The 19,560-nt window shown below is 42.3% G+C and overlaps 1 protein-coding gene across 7 annotated transcripts in view; it reads right to left on the reverse strand.

Moving 5' to 3' along the window:
• Positions 1-19,560, reverse strand: part of SHROOM3 (shroom family member 3) — a 248,835-nt gene that overhangs the window by 45,855 nt on the left and 183,420 nt on the right. For 6 of the 7 annotated variants that reach the window (XM_070263640.1, XM_070263638.1, XM_070263639.1 and 3 more), the window contains one exon: positions 12,664-12,795. In XM_070263640.1, coding sequence (XP_070119741.1) covers positions 12,664-12,795 — 132 coding nt within the window. Of the gene's footprint in view, positions 1-8,467; positions 8,664-12,663; positions 12,796-19,560 lie in introns of those variants that run through there. The other variant, XM_070263643.1, reaches the window with a different exon arrangement.

The raw sequence follows: 19,560 nt of genomic DNA on the forward strand, positions 1-19,560 counted from the left end.
GCACAGCGGTTAAGTGTGCATGTTCCGCTTCAGTGGCCCAGGGTTTGCCAGTTCGGATCCCGGATGCAGACATGGCACCGCTTGGCAAGCCATGCTGTGGTAGGCATCCCACATATAAAGTAGAGGAAGATGGGCACAGATCTTAGCTCAGGGCCAGTCTTCTTCAGCAAAAAGTGGAGGATTGGCAGCAGTGAGCTCAGAGCTAATCTTCCTCAAAAAAAAAAAAAGAAAGAAAAGAAAAAGAAATAGCATGATAAATACATGGAAATGTGCAAGAACATGGTATAAGCAACAAATTTGAGTTTCAGGAAGATATTGCCAATAACAAGGAGAACAAATTTGAGAAAGATGAAATTGGAGGCTGTTGTATTAACCAGGGTAAGAGATAATGAAGGCCCAGCACTGAGACAGTGGCAGTGAACTTGAAGAGATAACAGAACTTAGAGCCACTGAGGAGGCAAATGTCCAGCCGAGTGACCACTTGGACGTAGGTGGTGTAGACGAGAGTATAGGCAGGGGGAAGGATGGCCTTTGTATTTCTGGCTTGAACTAGAATGATAGTATTATTAACCGATATAAAGAACTATTAGACAGAGGGGGTGGAGTGGAGAGAAGAAGAAAGAAATAGAGTGGGGAAGCTGATGGCTCACTCTGAGATATGCAAATGTGAGGTGTACAGTAGGCAGGAGGGCCTAGAGGACTGAAGTCTGGATTGTATGTAGAAATTTCGGAGTCACAACACATGGCCTTTGAGAATAGGTAAGTTGCTAGGGGAGAATGCATAGGGAGAGAAAGAAAGTAGTTTAAGGATGGGTCTTTGAGAACTATCACAATTTAGGGGAGGGGACAAGGAGAAAAGCTGAAGAAGGAGCTTCGAAGAAGCTTCAAAGAAGCAGGAAGAAAACTAGGAGAATACAAGAGTTTCACAGAATCCTAGGAAGGAGAACAAGGAGGAGGAACTGTCAACGATCTCAACTGCTACAGAGAGGTTAGTCTGATGAGGGTGGATGCATGTCCACTGGATGTGACAACTAGTTAAGTCCCTGCAATGGGATGACAGGGGCAGAAGCCAGATGATGGTGGGATAAGAAGTGAATTAAAGATAAAATGGAGACAGCTAGGGCAGATCATTCTTTCAAAAACTTGGCTCTAAAGGAGAAAGAGGGTGGTAGCTAGAAGACTTGAGGGGGCCAGAGGGTGAAAAGATTTTGTTCTTGCTGTGTTATTTTAAACAATGAGAAGTTTGAGCACATTTATATGAGACAGTGCAAGCATGCGCAGCTGAAGATACGGAATGAAGAGAATACAGCATTCCTTAAGACTCACGAGGAAGTAGGAAGAGAGGGCATTCCAGAGCACACATGGAGGGTATAACCTTATGTACGAGTAAAGTCAGTTCCACTGAAATGAAGAGGAGGAGGTAAAGATGTTGATGCTTTTAAGTATGTAAGGGAGCTGGTGCGAGGAAAATTGAAAGGACTTCACACCCAATGTCTTCTGTTTTCATTATGAAGCCTAAAAGAGGGAAAACTAAGGTTGATGTGGTGGGTTGGGGCTCGAGAAGCATGGTAAATGAAGACTATAAGAGTTGAAACTGATCAGAGATATTTAAAAGATTTAATGACTAAGATATGGTCTCTGCCCTTAAGGAGCTTACATTCTGGTGGGAAGACCAAATGAAGTAATCCTATAGTAAATAATAAATCATAAATAATTCCTATAGTAAAAATAAAGTAAGTGCCCCAGGCTTGTAATGCCAAGGCAGGAAACCCAACTTGAGGAGCTTGTTCTCTGGAGCAGACTGGAGAAGTTATTTGCCCTGAGGCAGGGGTGGGAGTGGGGTCAGATTTTATCACCAGTCCAAGACAGGAAGAACAGAGTGACTTTGAAACAAATCAAAAGGTCCTAAAAAAAAATACTCCTTTTGGACTCAGAACATAGGTTGGGAGAAGGCTTCAGAGATTAATCTTTGTTTTCTAAGATTCTTGTAATACGCACAGCTAAGCGAGGAAATGAGGAAAAAAAACAATGAAAAAGATGACACAAATATAGCCCACCAACTCTCTTACCTTGCTGGCAGGAGTGTAAATCAGTACAACCTGAATAAAGAGGAGTTTGGCAACATCTAGCAAAATAACTTTTTAAATAACATATCTATCAAAAGATTGAAAAAACACCTAAATGCCCATCAGTAGCAGACTAGTTAAGTCCGTGTGGCACATCCATATTATAGAATACTTATTTATGAGGCCACTAAAAGAATGGAGTAGCTCTATACATATTGACATGGAAAGATCTCCAAAATATATGGTTAAATGACAATGGTAAGATGCAGATCTGTATGTACAATATGCTCCAGTATGTGGGGGAAAACATACATAAGCACTTATATGTTTATGAAAAAAATATTTCTGGAAGGATACTTGAGAAACTAGAAACGATGGAAATTTATTTTTCACTGTATTTCCTTTTGTAACCTTTGAATTGTGTATCATGTACATGTACTGCCTACTAAAAAGCAAAGTATTGGGGCCTGCCCCGTGGCCGAGTTGTTAAGTTCGCACCCTCTGCTTCAGCAGCCCAGGGTTTCGCTGGTTTGGATCCTGGGCGTGGACATGGCACCACTCATCAGGCCATGCTGAGGCAGCGTCCCACATGCCACAGCTAGAAGGACCTACAGCTAAAACATACAACTATGTACTGGAGGGATTTGGGAAGAAAAAGCAGGAAGAAAAAAAAAGAAGATTCGCAACAGTTGTTAGCTCAGGTGCCAATCTTTAAAAAAAAAAAATGCAAAGTATTTTAAAAATAGCCTCTCATTTTAAAAATATAATTCATTGTATCTTGAGATAACCAAAAAAGTTGAACAGCTGCTTATTGACTTTTTCAATGATGCAAATAATTTAATAAGCATTCCTAAAGAGCACAGCATGCTTTTTACATTTTGGGATCACTTTGATCTTTAAGATGATAAAGAAATGTTTTCCTGAAGTACATTACGTCATGAGCATATCAATAAGAGTCAGAAGACAATTTAAGTTTAAAATCGAGCGAACCAAGTTTTGTGTGTGGGTGTAATTCAAACAAAGCCCTTTTGTTGCATTCCTAACCACAAACAAGGAAGCTTAACTGCGTGGGATGAGTAGGCTGATGAAACTGGAACTAGCAAGTGACACGATGTCCTTCTTAGATGATTTTGCTCTAACACAGAGAGACTCAGGAATGCAAAGTATATTTCTGAGTAAGCTACAATAAAGCAGTTCAGGTGTTTCAAGAAGTATTCCTTGATTACCTACTCTGTGCCTTCCACTTTGCTGAGTTACAGCTGGAGTTCTGGGAGGTCACAGATGGCCTCAAAGAACTTATAATCTTGTTAGGGAGTCTTAGATGCAAGAAAAAGTATTAAACAGATTCAGAGTATCCATTCACTCAAAAAATATTTGAGTGCCCACTGAGTACCAAACACCATTCGTGGCACTTAATGCATATTTTCTCACTTAACCTTTACATTATCTTTATGAGATAGGACTATTAATGAGAAAAGAAAGACTAAGCAACTTGCCTACAGTCACAAGGGTAGTGAGCAGCAGAGTTGATATTTAAACTCGGGCATCTGTCACGAGAACCTGTGCTTTTAACTTCTAAGCAATGAGCAGTATAAATGAGTAGGGTGGGTAGAGTAGGGAGCCAGACAAAAAGCAAATAAAAAGATATTTTCATATAGTTATAAGGACTCTGAAGGAAATAAAACCGGGTAACATGAGAGCATTGGGTCAGGGACAGCCTCTCTGAAAGAGTGCCATTTGAACTGAGATCTAAATGATGAGAAAGAGTCAACCATCCAAAGAGCTGGGGGCAGAGTGTTTAGCACAGAAGGAACAATGAAATGCAAAGGCCTTGAGGCAGGAATAAATTTGGGGTTTTCAAGAAGCAGAACAGAGTGTGGCAGAAGCCTTACGAGTGAAGAACAGATGGTAGGAGAAGTCAACAGATCACATCGGGCCGTGTGGGCTCTGGAGGCATTTTGTACATAAGCACCAAAAAGCTCACGTGCTGCCAGTGATCAAGAATGGGGTCTGAGGTTGGCCAAACAGCCTGGCAGTAGAGAGGGACTTTAGATGACCTTGAAGGATTATGCTTTGGATAGATGGAGAAGGTGACAACCACAACTTGGAAAATAAAACATTCTAGGAGCTAGAGTTAATTTTTTTGTTGACGTTGTTCTTTGATGAGCTCTAAATGCTGAGACTTTGTGTGGGCTTTTCTGGGTGCACTGACATTATAAAACCATGCCAGCTATCAACTGAGCATAAGTTCAATGTATAAAAATACAAAATATACTCAGACTACCAGCACTACCAAATAAAGCATCATATTTCTTAATCCACTTACTCACCCACCCACCTGCCATCATTTGTATAGTGCATAATGCTATTATAGATGACAAAGTCCACTACACCAAGCCTCTAGTCTTAATCCACAACCAAAAAAGGGAAAGAAAAAACAATACATCAAAATATCCTGTAAACCAGGTCTACCTAAATGAAGATGTCATGGATTTAGGTTGAGGGTCTTCATGACACACTTACTGAACACCACACGCTTAACTGGGGATAAGGCATGTTTCTCAAGCTCCTCTTTGTGTGTCGCTGTTATTTTTTTCCCCTATTTTTCCTCATCTATTTTTCAAATTATGAAATACTTCAAACATGCACAAAGGTATTCAAATTAAGATAAAGAACACCCACGTACTCATCACCAAAATTTATCAAATCTTAATATTTTCCCCATACTTCAGGTATTATTTTGAACAGGTAATTAATTCATATAGTTCCCCCAAAAAAGAAAATATCAAAGCCATTGAGAAGTCTTACTCTCCATGTTTCCCAGCCCCATTTCTCTTCCCCCGACAGCTAACTACTGTGGTTAATTTCTTATGTATCTTTCCAGTGTTTTGTTAGGCAAATACAAGCAAATATGAATATATAGTTTCACTTTGCCCCTTTCACGAAAGCAACCATATGTACTGTTCTACTCCTTGTTTTTTCCTAGTATCAATAGATACTAGAGATCACTCTATATCAGTACTTAGAGCTCACTCCTACTTTGTGTTCCTTTTAGCTGCCTGGTATTCCATTGTGCGCATATATTATATTTATTTAACCAGACCCTTTTGGTAGATATTTTTTTATTTCCATTACAAATAATGCTTCAATGAATAACCATGTCCATACACTGCTTTCTCCCTATGCCAACATATCTGCAGAAATTCCTAGAAGTGAAATTGCTGGCTCAAAGTAAAATGCGCTTGCAATTTTGATAATTATTGCTAAATTGCCCCTTTCCTACTTTAAAAAGGAAACAAACGCAACATGAACAATTAAATGTCACTGTACCAGCAATTTTGGTGGGGGAGATTGTAATTATATCTTCTTTGGTTTAGAAGAATAGATGATTTGTAATTGAACAACAATGCCTTTTTAGACATTTCCTGTTTACAGGAAAATGATAGGCCCCAAATACTGATGATGCAAATATACAGCAATTGAAAACCATGACCGAAGTCAAGCTACACTGAGCTGCACTCAGAGAACACTGATTCACAGATCCAGACAGAACTCTCTGTAAAAATCACTGTATGTTGAGAAATGTTTTTCACATGTTCACAGGAAACAGGAAAGCTCTCAAGAATTCTTATAAAAGCTGAAAAACCTCATCACCTTCCAAAATATAAAAGAAGGTGGTAACTCTCCCTTAACACACCACTGGCAAAGACCCGGTTTTTGAGAAATCCTTTAGCCCTTCACAGCATCCCTAACCTCTAGTTTCTGACTAGTTTCATCACCCATTGGTGACTAAGTGAAAGACAGCCATCCCATTGCTAGTCCCTCTCTTTTATGGTGATAGTTTTGTGTGGTCATCAGTAAAATTTAATTTAAAAAAAGGTTTCCAAAAGGAGACTAGTGAGGAGATAAATTAGTAGTGAAGGGATAAGTGTGGAGGAATGGAGTAATGTATCTTAACAGAAAAGGTTTTTTTAATCTTTCCTGCAAATTTTAGGTATTAGAGTCTTATGTCTGTCTGTACAATGTTCTTTTTCCCCAATATTCCCCTCTTTTTTACCCTTCTCCCCTCAACTCTGACACATACAGAGGAATCAGAACAGTCAGAACTCTCCTTCACACACTTTTGCAAATAAGACATGGCAGAAGTTGCCGCAAACCCTACAACATCTTTGATCTGTAATAGCATTCATCTTTGTCTTTCAGTGACTTTCAAACTCAATAATAACAGAACAGCATAGCAGAAGCTCTACCAATAAATCATTTCTTCTTCTCAACTCTCAGTTTGGAACTAGACACTTTATTTGTTGAGGAAGGAAGGAGGGACTGGCCTTTAACAATTTCTTCAGTTATCAGATATGATTTTAGAATTTTCTTTAGCACTTCTCTGTGCCATAGAATCTGTTGCTAGAGCGCAGGTAGGAGAAATCACTCCATGCTGGTTTGTTGGCATCTTCCACACACAGACACATGCAGACACCCACAAACACGTTCTCATGGGTCTCAGAGAGTGTCAGATAGTTGCAGAGAACTAGAAATATTGTATGTGCTCCTGAATTACTGCTGATTTTTGGGGGGAGAAGTTGCCTGGGGACTCCTCCAGAGGACTCCTCTTGGGTAACTTAGAAGGAGCTCAGCAAAGCACAGGAAAAGGTGTGTATGGTTCTTCTCCTCCACCCAGCAGGCTGCAGGGCTGAGGGGTGGGAGAAGGTTAGCCCCGCTGGCACTGGAAATACTCCTCCTTAATGTGTAAACCACAGAAGACGGCCTTCTGAGGGTTTAAAGGAGTCCAAATACCAACCAAGATATTTCAAAGTCAAGCTAATCAATTTTTATATGATGCCAAAGTATAAATTAAATTTCATTTGCCAAAACAAGTGAAGAAAGGGTTTTTTGTGAGGCAGAAACTGCATGTTTTGTTAGTGATTTTTTTCTAAACACCACTCCATGAAACAGAGACAAACAAATGCCCCCCAAACCTCCAACATTACAGAGACTGAATTCTCTTTTGGAGTAAATTGGATGCATTGTATTGGTTTTTTCTTCTCTATTTCACTTTCTCCTCATCTAGAGGAAGAGGCCACAGATAAGAAATTAAAGGTAATGAGAAAACAAAGGAAAGGACGCATTTATTTTAGACAAAACCTCAAATGATGGTCAAAAGATCAGTTTTTTAAAATGATACTGGAAAAAACTTGCTCATTAAAATAAAATTTTCAAATATTATTGAAACCTGAATGAAAAGAACAGTGAAGGTTTTAAGGCAGAGAAGTTGAAAAGTTTAAGAAGGCTTGCTCCAGTGCCTCAGTTCCCACCTGCCAAGACTTCCACGGCAAATCTTACAAGGAGGAGTTCAACCACCACCACCGCTCACACAGAACCTGACACTGCTGGGCAGAAAATAATAAAACTCAGAAGAATGCTCTCTCTTATTCACTTTCAAGGGAAAGAATGCCAAATAAAACTTGAAAAACCAGCCCTGTGATCCCTCTCTGTATATGTGTTTTATAATATAAATAGTTCATATTTTCTTTTCTACCTTTTACATGGTATAATAATAAAATGAATGCCCATAATAATAAAATGAATATTCAAGTCACCTTGAGATCTAGAACGTCAAGATGACTGTTGCATCCACCTGACCTTCTCCATATCATATTTTCTTTAAGCAGAAGCATCCCTAGCTACAGGCATTGGCATTAAGCATAACCCTGGGCAAAAACTTCGAATTAAGATTATATAAGGATAAAAGCTGAATTCAAATTACTGCAAATAACAGAAAAGATAATCAAGCATTTAAACCTTCAATTGTGATGGAGTTAAGTAATGTACAATTGGCAATCTCAATAAACACTTCTTTTCATATAAACTCAAAGTTCAATGAGATGACCAAACCTCTTCTTTAAAATTGAGACTATACCCACAAGTTCCTTTTCTTTATACAAATGTTGGCAGTAAGAATAGAGAACTTGGCTACTAGTATACAGATACGCAGCCATTCCTTGTGCGAAACAGAAACAGTTACTCTGAAATTCCCTAGGGAAATGGGGAAGCAAAACCACAAGGTATATAACACGAAGCAAGTGCTAATCTGAATGAGATAAAAAGCCATGTCAAATATGCACATCATAAGGAATATGGTGACTGTATATATAGGAGAGAGAATGATCAAAAATTCCCACACAGAAATATTATCAATACACTGAATTACACATGGTGCTCAAATAATGAGAATTTTCATGTCAATTTAGAGAAACGGGCTTAAACTTAACATATGGCTGGTTATTTATTTTTCTTTATCAAGATACAGCACAACATCAAAAAGACACCTGTGAAAGGCTTGTCAGCTGAGAATCCTGCACTGAAAGATTCTAAATCTCATTCTAAGATAGGAGTGGACTTACCTTGTGGCAAACAGAAACATCCTAGATAACAACCCTCTGGCCAACTGAATGTCATATTCAGGGGTGGGATAAAAAGCCATTTCACCCTGCTACTGCTCTTTCTGCTCCTCCCAGGGGGTTGCAGAGTCTTTGCAACAATTCCATGTGCCTCCAGTCACACAGCCTGATCCGCCCTGAACTTGCTAAGCTTCCTGCAAAGGGGAGGGACTCTCATTGCCGGTCACCTCTGTAAAGTGGCCAATTAAAATTCAATGCCTGCTCTGTAAGAAGGAAGAAGAGAAGGTGATCCTTAGTAACTCTTCGTAAGAAGAACCAGCATCTTAGAAAATAGCACACAGCTTAGAAATGCCAGAATTCTACTCTGTGGGCAGGAGGAGGAGGGGAGCAAGGGAAATCATCTGCTGATAAAACGCATCAAACTGAAATCAGGAAGTTTCCTGAAATGATCTTCTCTGCCTGAGCGGCGGCCTCCTCCACATGCAAAAATGTCACTGTCTGCAGAAGTGTGTGGTAATTGCTTTAAGCTTCCCACAGTCTGGGAGGCTACTGAAGCAGGGGTTCTAGAGCAACACCCACTGAGGCTTCCTGGGCACACTAAGTCAACAGCACGGGGACACTACTCATTGCCAAGCGAAGTGAAAGTGCCAGCTGAACTAACCTTGCTGCCCAGTTGAAAATGAATTAAGGGTCAGACTCTGAGCTTCCATTATCCGTTCATCTTGATTTACTTTACAGAGCACAGAACATAGCACCATGTATGGGTAAATGCTTAATAACTAGATGAGATAGTTATGATAATGATGATGGTAACTGGTGGTGGAAGGTGAGGAAGGGATGAGAAGTTTAAGGCAGAAAGCACTGGCGTGGGAAATCTTGAGTTTTAAGGTAGAACCTTTTGTTTCCTTTACCAATTCATTGAAATACCCTACCCTGAGGCTTGACAGATTTTAGGGAGAAGTTTCTGCCAAGATGAATTAGATCACAGGATTATGACTGACAAGTTAGATTAGAGAGAAATCAGGGAACTAAGCAGGAAAGGAAGGATGGGATTGGATGGGTGAGAATATTAGGCCTTGAACCGCTAAGAGCGTTTCTCTCTCTCTAACTTGGTTGTTTGGCTGGTCCCTCTATATACCTGAGGGGGAGAGAGTTTCTTCCTTTTGCTCGTTCCTTTTTAAGTAAGTGAGAAAATCCTTTCTGGCTATTTTCTTCATGAAAGAGGAGCTATATACAACTATGACCCATTGGACTTGGAATTGGCTCAAAATCAGTGTACAGGCTTCTGTGACCTGTCACACATTAGACTAGCTCAATGCCCACTACTAGCCTCCCACCTCAACACTTGCCGGACTCCTAAGATAAGTACATCGTGTCTGCTCTAAGTAGAAGAATAAGACATCAGCATCTCATCCCTTTCTATATTTCAAAACACCATTTAGACCACAGCCAGCTTGAAAGAACTCTTGGTGACCAAAGCCAGAACAATTTGAGCAATAAAATAAAAAACAGCACTACTGCATTATAACCCACAGAATAAAACAGCATGATGGAGTCCATACCGATATAAATAGCTGAATAAACAAATAAGTGTGGGAAAGAGACAGCTCTTCCTTACACAAGAATTCCAATTAACAAATGTAGAAGGAATGAAGGAAACAGACTCATCTTCAGAACATTACAGTAATAACTGCCATAGGCAGTATCCACTGATGGATGCTAAAATGAGTGGGAAAAAATTTGAGAAGAAACAGGATATTTGCATAGCCTCAAAGTTATCTCCCCCAATATATTTATTAATTACAAAGAGACAGATGACTTTATAGTGGAGAAACCTGGCAGACTTCACCTTAACCAAGGTTAACATCACAAGTAATACAACATATTGTCATCATGTAATCCCTGATAGGACACATCGCTTTTGTGGTATTCTTGCCAAAAATGCATAACCTCAGTCTAATAAGGAGACAATATCAGATAAACCCAAATAGAAGGCATTCTACAAAATAACTGGCCCACACTCTTCAAAAGTGTCAAAGTCATAAAAGACAAAGAAAGACATATATAAAATTCTTAGAGTATAAATAGAGTAAAACTTCCAGCCAACAGGATATGAGCAGGAGTGATGTATGCAACATCTAGATCATGACTTTTTTCAAAGGAAACTGCTTGCCTACCTGCTCCCTTGCAGGCTCCCTTGATACAGACATAGCACCGTCCCCAGCTTTGACCAAGATGATGAGGGCAACCCCAGCTTGTTTTAAAGACAATCTCCTCATGATATACATTTAGGTTCATTTCTTTCATCCAATTGTTAAAGATTGTTTTATAAAATATTTTGTTTCAAGCTCAAACGCAGGTCTGTGTGATTCCAATACTCAAGCTCTTCACCCCACTTAGTCTCTGCTCTTCCCGCCTTTATCGCCCTGGCTAAGGGCCCACAATTACCCCCAACTGCCCCACAGCAGAAACTTAGGAGTCACGCTTTAATCTTTCTCCTCCCTTCTCCCCCTCTCATCTGCTATTGATCTGCCTCCTAAATTCTCAAATCTGTCTCCTCTCTTGTCCCATCACCACTTGCTTAGTTTAAGTCTTGATCATTTCCCTCCTAGGCTACTGCAGTAACTTCCTAACTACCACGTTCTGGCCTCCAATACTTTGGCACTGATGCTACATTAACCTACACAGCCCAATGGAGTCATTAAATAGAAGACCCTGGTTCTCTACATTTTGAAGGTCCTAGCAGGCTGAAGGCAAGAGCGATAACCTTGGGTTTTGCTTCTTCAGGCTATTGCTGGAACAACCTTTTGCCAGTTAGTTCTCTTGTTGTCAGAGCCCTCTGCGAATCTTGCCCTGTCCTCAACAGGTATGATCAAACTTCTTTTGAATCTTTTTTTCAAATGAAGTATTACAGAGAGCCTTAATACAGATACCAGATACAAGTGTTGTTTTATTATATTAAACATAATACTTTAATTATATTTGCATATCCATAAACATGGATAATTGCATAAATCCAAATTTATAATGTTTACTTATTTATAATACAAGTCAATGCATCTACATGAAAAGAACCCCCTACACTGAAATCAGGATAATTAATAACAATGATAACCAACATTTGTTGAGTGCTTAAGATGTGCTGGGCACTGCCCTGCATGCTTTACATGTATTAGCTCTTTAATTCTTTCAGCAACGCTATGATTAGTTATTACACCTATTTTACAGATTGTAAACTCAGAGAACATCAGAGAACGTCAATAACATATCCGCAGTTACTTAGTGGCAGAACTGAGATCTCAACTCTAGGTTTTCTCCTTCCACGGACCCCATCTTACTCACTATATCATACTGCCTTTCATGCTGGCACACAGACTTATGTGATAATGATGAGAATGATAACCACATCATTACACCACCACCTAATATTTGTTTCACCTGACATTTATTTAGTTCTCGTTCCCTATGTGCAGGCTCTGTGCTAAGTTCTTTGAACACTTTATCTCATTGAATCCCCACTGTTGTCCTATGAAGTAGGTTCTGTTGTGCTGGTTATTGAGGCAATAGATTGTAGTGGCTCTGAGCTTGGTCAAACTGCCTGAATTTGAATCCACCACCTCCTTGCTGAATGCCCTTACACTAGTGCAAACTTCACAGGACTGCTGTGAGAGTTTGATGAGACACGCAGAGCCCTTGCACACTGCCTAGCACCATGGGAAGCACAGATCAGAAGCTGCAAATTTTTGCTAGGCTAACTTTGTAATCTCAGGACATTCCTCAATCAGAAATGACAAGAGAAGTTTCAAATGAATATCTGTTCAAAGATGAAGGAATCTTGCTGTACAACTTAACACATTAGTCGTTTCCAAAGGGTAAGACATTGGTATATCGCTTCGAGAGTTTTTAATTATAGTTTTAAAAACATTGTGGATGCATTTCTAAAAAGTTACTTGAATCAAATGATTTGAGGGACCCCTGGATTACCTCCCAGGAACTTTAGGGTTCTTCGGAACCTAGTTTGAAAACTGCCATTAAGATGGTTATCCTTCAGGACTCTAAGCTTCTAAGGTGACCTCCCTGTTCAGCCCCTCCTTACCTCTCTCACTAGCCTGTATCTTGACCAACTTGCCCCCAATTCCTGCTTCCAGCAGCCAAGTTCTTTTTCTGAACCACTCAGCACAGACCTCTGTGCCTCTTACCTGTGCTTCAGCCGAAGCTTAACTCCTCCTGACCACGCTGCTTTCCTGTGCTGGGGGTTAGAGGTGAGGTGCTCTGGGCCGAAGGTGTCAGACGTGCCAGTGTCTGCAGGGCCCGGGTCTGCACACGCATCTCTGGGAAAAATGGGAAAACAGCAAGTTGAGCATGATTGTGTTCATGGGCAGGGGGCAGAAACGGATCCAATAAGAAAAATGTGTGAAAATTAACCCTAGAGATACAAAGCAGCACAGCTCGGTGCAGAGTTCTAAGCTTGCACCCACCAAGGTTCTCCCCTCGAAAGGCAGTGGATCTGCTCTGAGGGCTCCATCCTTTCCCACCTATGTTTGTGTGAAGCAATAAAGTGTACCTCCCAATCTTAGAATACTAGAGTTCACAACCAAAGGGGAAGAAAGATGCATTAACTGTTATGAAGGTTAACTCCCGTATAATTTAGTATCCATTGGTCCATTGTAAGTGAAAAATTGGACTCACAGAAGCTAACTGTCAGGCGAGGTGGCTCCCTGAGACCCAGCCCCTGCCGCCTCACTTCTCAGTTTACTGTAAGGAGAGCGATCTCCAAGTGGAGCAGCCCTCGCTCTGTTCAGTGGGTGGCAGCTCAGAAGCACATGCCAACTCTTGAGGCTGAGCTATTTCAGATTGTTGGGATTCCACTGCGCTAGAGGCAAACCTTTTGTGAGTCCATTGAAATCCACCCTCCTACCCGTGGTCCCTAACACCATCCCCATAACTCTTTTCCTCCACACACTCCCAGGGAGTCAGAGAAAAATTTTAAGCCCAGCGTGGCCAACGAGTTCCGCCATGGGAACAGGCGTATTTCTTCTCCCTAGGAGAGTCTCGGATTCCGAATTTCCAAATGCCCCAACTGTATCCTTAAGGCCCCCTCTTGATCAGACTGTCCCCTGCATCACGCTCTGAAGGTCTGCCATCATTCCACTTCGCCGGGTGCCAGTGGTGTGTTTTCAATGCCTGTCTTCGAGGATCTTTCTAAGCCTCTGAGAGCCGACTGGTGTAATCAGGACTCTGGGGAAGGCACAAATGCATGCTGTCCGGCCCCTGCATAAGCCTGGGCTGAGGGGATGGCATTACCAAATGACTGTTGATTTCTTTTTATTTCAGGACACAGAGGGCGATGACCAGGGGGTCAACAGGGAGTCTCCATCTTTCATGTTTACCTTGGTTTTCATCTAAGCTAAAGTGTTTATCTTTACCTTAGTTATCTCTAAGCATCATCACCTTCCTCTGTACATGACTTTTCTCACCAAATTTAGGATTCCTGGCTTTTAATACATTCAGTATAACCCTAGTCTTGAAGTCTGAAGCCCTGGTTGAGGTTCTGTCACTTATGAACTGAGCGACATCAGAGCCCCGGGCTCCTCATCTGTGAAGTGCGTACGAGGTTAGGAGCCCGGCTCTGGAGTCAGCCTCTCTGAGTTGGAGTCCTGGCTCTACCCACTGACCAGCTCTGTGACTCTGTCCTCTCTATGCCTCGGTTCTCTCATCTTGGGAGTGGGTGCAAAAGAACAACTGCTTTCATAGGTTGTTGAGAAACTTAAGTAAACTAATACAGGTAAAGCACTTACAACAGAGCCTGGCAGATATTCAGCACTCGGCTAATTAGCCATTATTATATACCTATCTTGCAGAGTTCCTATAAAGTTTCTAGACAATGTCGATTAACTGCCTGGCATACTGCCTACACATGCTATATGCTTAATTAACTAATTATTTTCATTATTGTCTTAAATAGTACCTTCATTTTAGAGCTCCTTTGAGCTAAGATGTTACATAAAATAGACGCAACTACAAAAGACCTAAGTTATATTGGAAGTAATAGCAAGAAGAGCCTTGGCCCAAGAGTTAACACATCAAAGCCTTTTGCAGAATTCATCACGTGGTCTCCAATTAGGACTTCCCATACAGCCCTCAGGGGCACCGACCCCCATGGCCATCTGGCTTAAGCTGAGGCAGAAAGAATATTCAAAGGAAGCTCATCACCAAATACAAGAATGTAAAGATGACAGGAACGTAACAGCACACCTAAGACCCCCCTATTGGTACAGTCCATTATGACCAGCAAGCTTTCCTTTCCAGCTCCCTTCCAGAGCCTGCTGCTGTCTGCTGGGAGAAAACAATGAGGCCAGGCCTGAGCTTGCACAAAACTTTTGTGGCATTTAATAACTTCCTCATTTTTTGCCTAAACCACAATCATTAGTTCTGTCCTTTCTGCACAGTGGCTGAGCCCTTTTCTCTTTCCCTTCCCATTCTCCCTTCCTTGGAGGCTCCGAGGGACGGAAGGTCCAGAGGTGCAGGCTGTCACAGTGAAGGACGGGCAGGAAGAGCAAAAGCAGGCAAGTGGGAAAGAGAGGGAAGCATGAAGAAATGAGACCATCTCATCTTTTTAAGGATTTCTTTTTTTTTTTTTTTTTAAAGATTGGCACCGGAGCTAACATCTGTTGCCAATTTTCTTTTTTTTCCTCTTCTTCTCCCCAAAGTCTCCGGTACATAGTTGTATATTCTAGTCATGAGTGCCTCTGGTTGTGCTGTGTGGGATGCCACCTCAGCATGACTTGATGAGCAGTGCCGTGTCTGCACCCAGGATCTGAACCAGCAAAACCCTGGGCCGCCGAAGAGGAGTGTGCGAACTTAACCACTCGGCCACGGGGCCGGCCCCCTTTTTAAGGATTTCTAATGCATGCTTCTTTTCAACCCTAGGAAAGCAGACATCAGCACCCCAGCACTGCCCTCCATGGCCACACATTGTCCTGCCACCTCCAGCGAAACAGCTGAGGTGTTCATAAAACCTGTATTGCTTGTTGCTGACTGCAACCCCTAGGCTAAGTCACGGCACAGCGCCCCTGCTAGTCTTCCCCTCCCCCACCCTGGCTGGGCCGGCTCCGGAGGCCCCTGAGTGGGCTCCCCGGATGCATTACACCAACTAGGAAACAGGCTGGAGAGAGCGTAGGAGGAATCACCAGCACCCAGAGCACAGCTTTTCTGCCTTAAACTCTTTCTGGAATAACCTGGACAACAAATAAATATTTTTAAACTCGTATGTTCTAATGAAAAGAAATTCCATAGTTAATCTAGGTAGAAAAGGAGTCCTGAAATGAGCGTTCGGAAGGCTGCTGTCCCAGAAGCCCCCACCTGGAACGGTCCCTTTGCCCTTCTCTCCCCCTGCCAGTTATCTTATCTGTACACTGAACTCCGGCTGTCTCTGGAATGCACATTTTCCCACCCACCTGAGGTTACTATGCTACCTGCCTCAGGACAGACTGAAACTGACCAAGTCTGCAAAGTGCTCTGATCGCATCAGGAAATGGTGCCCCATTAGTGCCACTAGACTGGGGCAGATTACTCCAAGTCTTTCCTATACAAGGCTATGCGTGCTTTCCCACATGTTATCATTTATTCTCCTAACTTCTCCAGGAAGGCGAGAACGATGGGCTTCTTGTAGCCCCATTTTCCAGATGAACAAACTGAGATACAGGGAACATCTATATCTTGGCTCAAACCACACACAGAATCATACTCACTTGGGACTAAAATCATGGATGACTACTCAATCTTCTTTCTTTCAGTTTTGCAGTTTCAAAACTTTTCAGTTTATGTCACAAATTCTGTAGGCCTTGGAATCATTAACCTAGATTTGGTCAGAATGGGTGAAGAATGGTGATGATGGGGCCATTAATTAAACATGCTACCAAATGAGCTTATTTTTACTTAAAAGATACTCAGAGGTACATAATTTTACTTAAAGATACCCAAAGATACATTGTAGGAGCTTTGGAATCAATGAAACAGCTTCAAATGAAAAATACTGGAATAAATCATTGGGCTCTCCAGGCTTATGGGGCTACTTCCAGATCTGTAAAAGCATTTACCCCCTTCTGGCTTAGCCACACTCATCCTTCAGGTTTCAGGTTGGACATCGATTCCTCTGTGTGTAAGTCGGGGTGAGATGACCCCTGCCGTGCCAGCAGAGGGGCACACTGGCTATAATGTGCATTTCAAAGAGAAATTCACACCATCTTCTGGGACCACCTATTTGTGCCCCTGTCTTCCACTACTTGCTCAGCAAAGGCAAGCAGGCCAGCTTGCTGCCTGACACACAGAGTTGCTCGATAAAAATCTGTTGAACAAATGAAGTAATGCTAAATATTCAACAGAGCTGTAACTTTTCTTCCCTCCTATCTCCTTTTAATTCACAAATAACTTGCTGGCAAAACTAATGAAACGTTTTTGAGGGCTGTTTTTATATTTTTTCTTGTTGCTCTCCAGTCTCAGTATCACAAACTATGAGTGAAGAAATGGCAGTCAAAACTGACTTGAGGTGGTTTAGCAGGGGCTAAAAAAATTATTGTGAGTTACAATCCCAGTATCATCTTTCTTCCCTACATAGTCAAGAAACAAGAAATCCAGGCCAACCACCTATATATTTCTATTTCCTATGATGAGAACATTCATATTCTCACCCCTATTTTTTTTTTTTTTTTTTTTTGAGGAAGATTAGCCCTGAGCTAACTGCTGCCAATCCTCCTCTTTTTACTGAGGAAGACTGGCCCTGAGCTAACATCCGTGTCCGTCTTTCTCTGCTTTCTATGTGGGATGCCTACCACAGCATGGCGTGCCAAGCGGTGCCATGTCTGCACCCGGGATCCGAAACAGCGAACCCCGGGCCGCCGGAGCAGAATGTGCACACTTAAATGCTGCGCCACCGGGCTGGCCCCCTCTCCCCTCCTAATATTCACAACTCTTGAATATGTACTGATTGCTTTACTATTTAGTATTTTAACAGAGTCGTTAACTGCTCTCTGAACGGAGTTTCAGCCAATAGCACATGGAAAAAGTTCCAGATCATTCTGTTCCTGTGGCTCTCTTGAACACCATGAAAACTGGGGAAGGACTGGGGACTGGAGTGAGAGCCATTAAGGAGCTGGGCCAGGCTTATTAAAATGGTCTCTCCAGATCCCTGTAATTCCTGGTTTCTGTTGAGTTTAAATAGTTATCCTTTGTCCTTTGTGGGAGCTGGGGGTGGTGGCAGAAGGAACCCTATCTCCTTGGCATGGACCATAACAACCTTAGGGAAGTGCTTGACTCATCTGTTAGAATCAGCAATTTCTTCCTTTTTGCTGTGTTTTGTCCGGGAGGATTAGGGTTGGGGTTAGGGTTAGCTTCTCCATTGGCCAATTTCATTCCTGTCCCCTTCAACCCAATGTCTATCCAGCAGCTAGCACAACCTTTAACAAATGTGAGTGGATCATGTCATCCTCTAATAAAACCGTTGTGTAGCCTCCCCCTGCACTTTGGCTAAAATCTAAGCTCCTTCATTTGGCCCGTGAGGCCTCCAGTGACCTGGCTCCTGCCCACCCTTAAACATCGCCTCTCTCACTCCGCCCTCACCTCATTGGCCCGCCTTGAGCTCCCCAAGCCCGCCAAGCTCTTCGCTTTCACACATGCTGTCCCCTCCACCTGGAACAGTCTTCCTCCCAGTTCTTCCCTTGGCTGGCTCCTCCTCAGCCTTCTGGTCCCAGGTAGAACATCACCTCCTCTGAGACCGCCTCACCTCCCACAAATAGTCTCTTTCCTGGCACCCGGTCTTTTCCTTCACTGCACTTATGGCTGCATGTGATCGTTTATTGGCACGTGGTCTGCTTCCTCTGCCAGACAGTAAGCTCAGCGAGGTCAGGGCCCACGGCTGGCTTTTTTTCAGGTTTGTGTTTTTAAACCACTACAGACCCAGGGCCTAGCACAGTGAATGGCTCATGCTAGGCACATAATACAGGCTTAGAGAATAAATCATATGGGACTGTAAAAGGCGTAACTGTGTGACGCATCCAAAATGGAGCTCGAGACCCTTGAACTCAAAGGCATCAAACTGTGTGTAGTACATATTTTGGGGAAGGTGGGATCTCTCTTCTTTTAGTCACTTTCTATATTAGGTCGTGAGTCAACTTCTTTGTGGAAAAGGAATTCAGTCCTAACTTTTGTCCCTGTCATTAGCAGCTGGCTTCCACAGAGGAGAGAGGACTGGTGCCGAGGGATCATGGCCCAGCCCTTTGACAAACAGTTGGCACAGCTCAGTGCAGTTTTGCTGCCTTCTGTTTCGAAGCAGCCAGAATGCTTTTTGAGATTAAGCAGACGGAAGTGCATTTACACAGGGCTAAGTGTCCTCAGAACTCTTTGAAGAAATTCCTCTGGAGTTATGCTGGCTGCATGTGTGCACTCGTTTTCATAATTCACCTTATGAAAAGTGGCATTCTTGGTTTCCTGTGTTTCTTTTGACTTTTTATCCTGCTCCGTGTCCTTCAGGCACGATGCTGGCCTTATTATCATCTCCAATCCTGTTAGCAGGTCTCTAGTGCCATCGCCAGAGGCTCCCCAGCAAGTTCCCCTTCAGTCTCCTGGAGGTGGAGAAGGCCTGGATTCTCAGCTTCTTCAGTGTCTGGAGGGAGACTTTTAAGAACTGCCCTTGGGTACAGATTTCTGTTCTTAGCTCCACGTAGCTGTTCTTCACTTTCTGATGACTGAACACTGATCAAAGGTTTCACAGACATTCTCAGTGGATCGATCGCCCTTTCTTTAAAGGCCCCTTGTTCCTATTTGTTCATAGCTATATATTTAGACGTCACCTTCCGAGTCACTCCTTTTATGCTTTTTTAATCGTTACTTACCATCTAGGAAGCTCACTCTGCATTCCTTCAGGCCTGTATCCTATCTGGTGCTTTCCATCACAGGTATGCCACTTACTCATACTTAAACACCTCTCTGCCTCGCGGCTCCCCCACCCTGGTCTGGCAGCTTGGTTATTACAGAAGGGCCACACATAACTCTTCAGCCGTGTGTAGATGTGATTCGTATGTCTCAGATGTGTCCATTTA

The sequence above is a fragment of the Equus caballus genome, chromosome 3, assembly GCF_041296265.1.
Source record: "Equus caballus isolate H_3958 breed thoroughbred chromosome 3, TB-T2T, whole genome shotgun sequence".
Classification (NCBI taxonomy): Eukaryota; Metazoa; Chordata; class Mammalia; order Perissodactyla; family Equidae; genus Equus; species Equus caballus.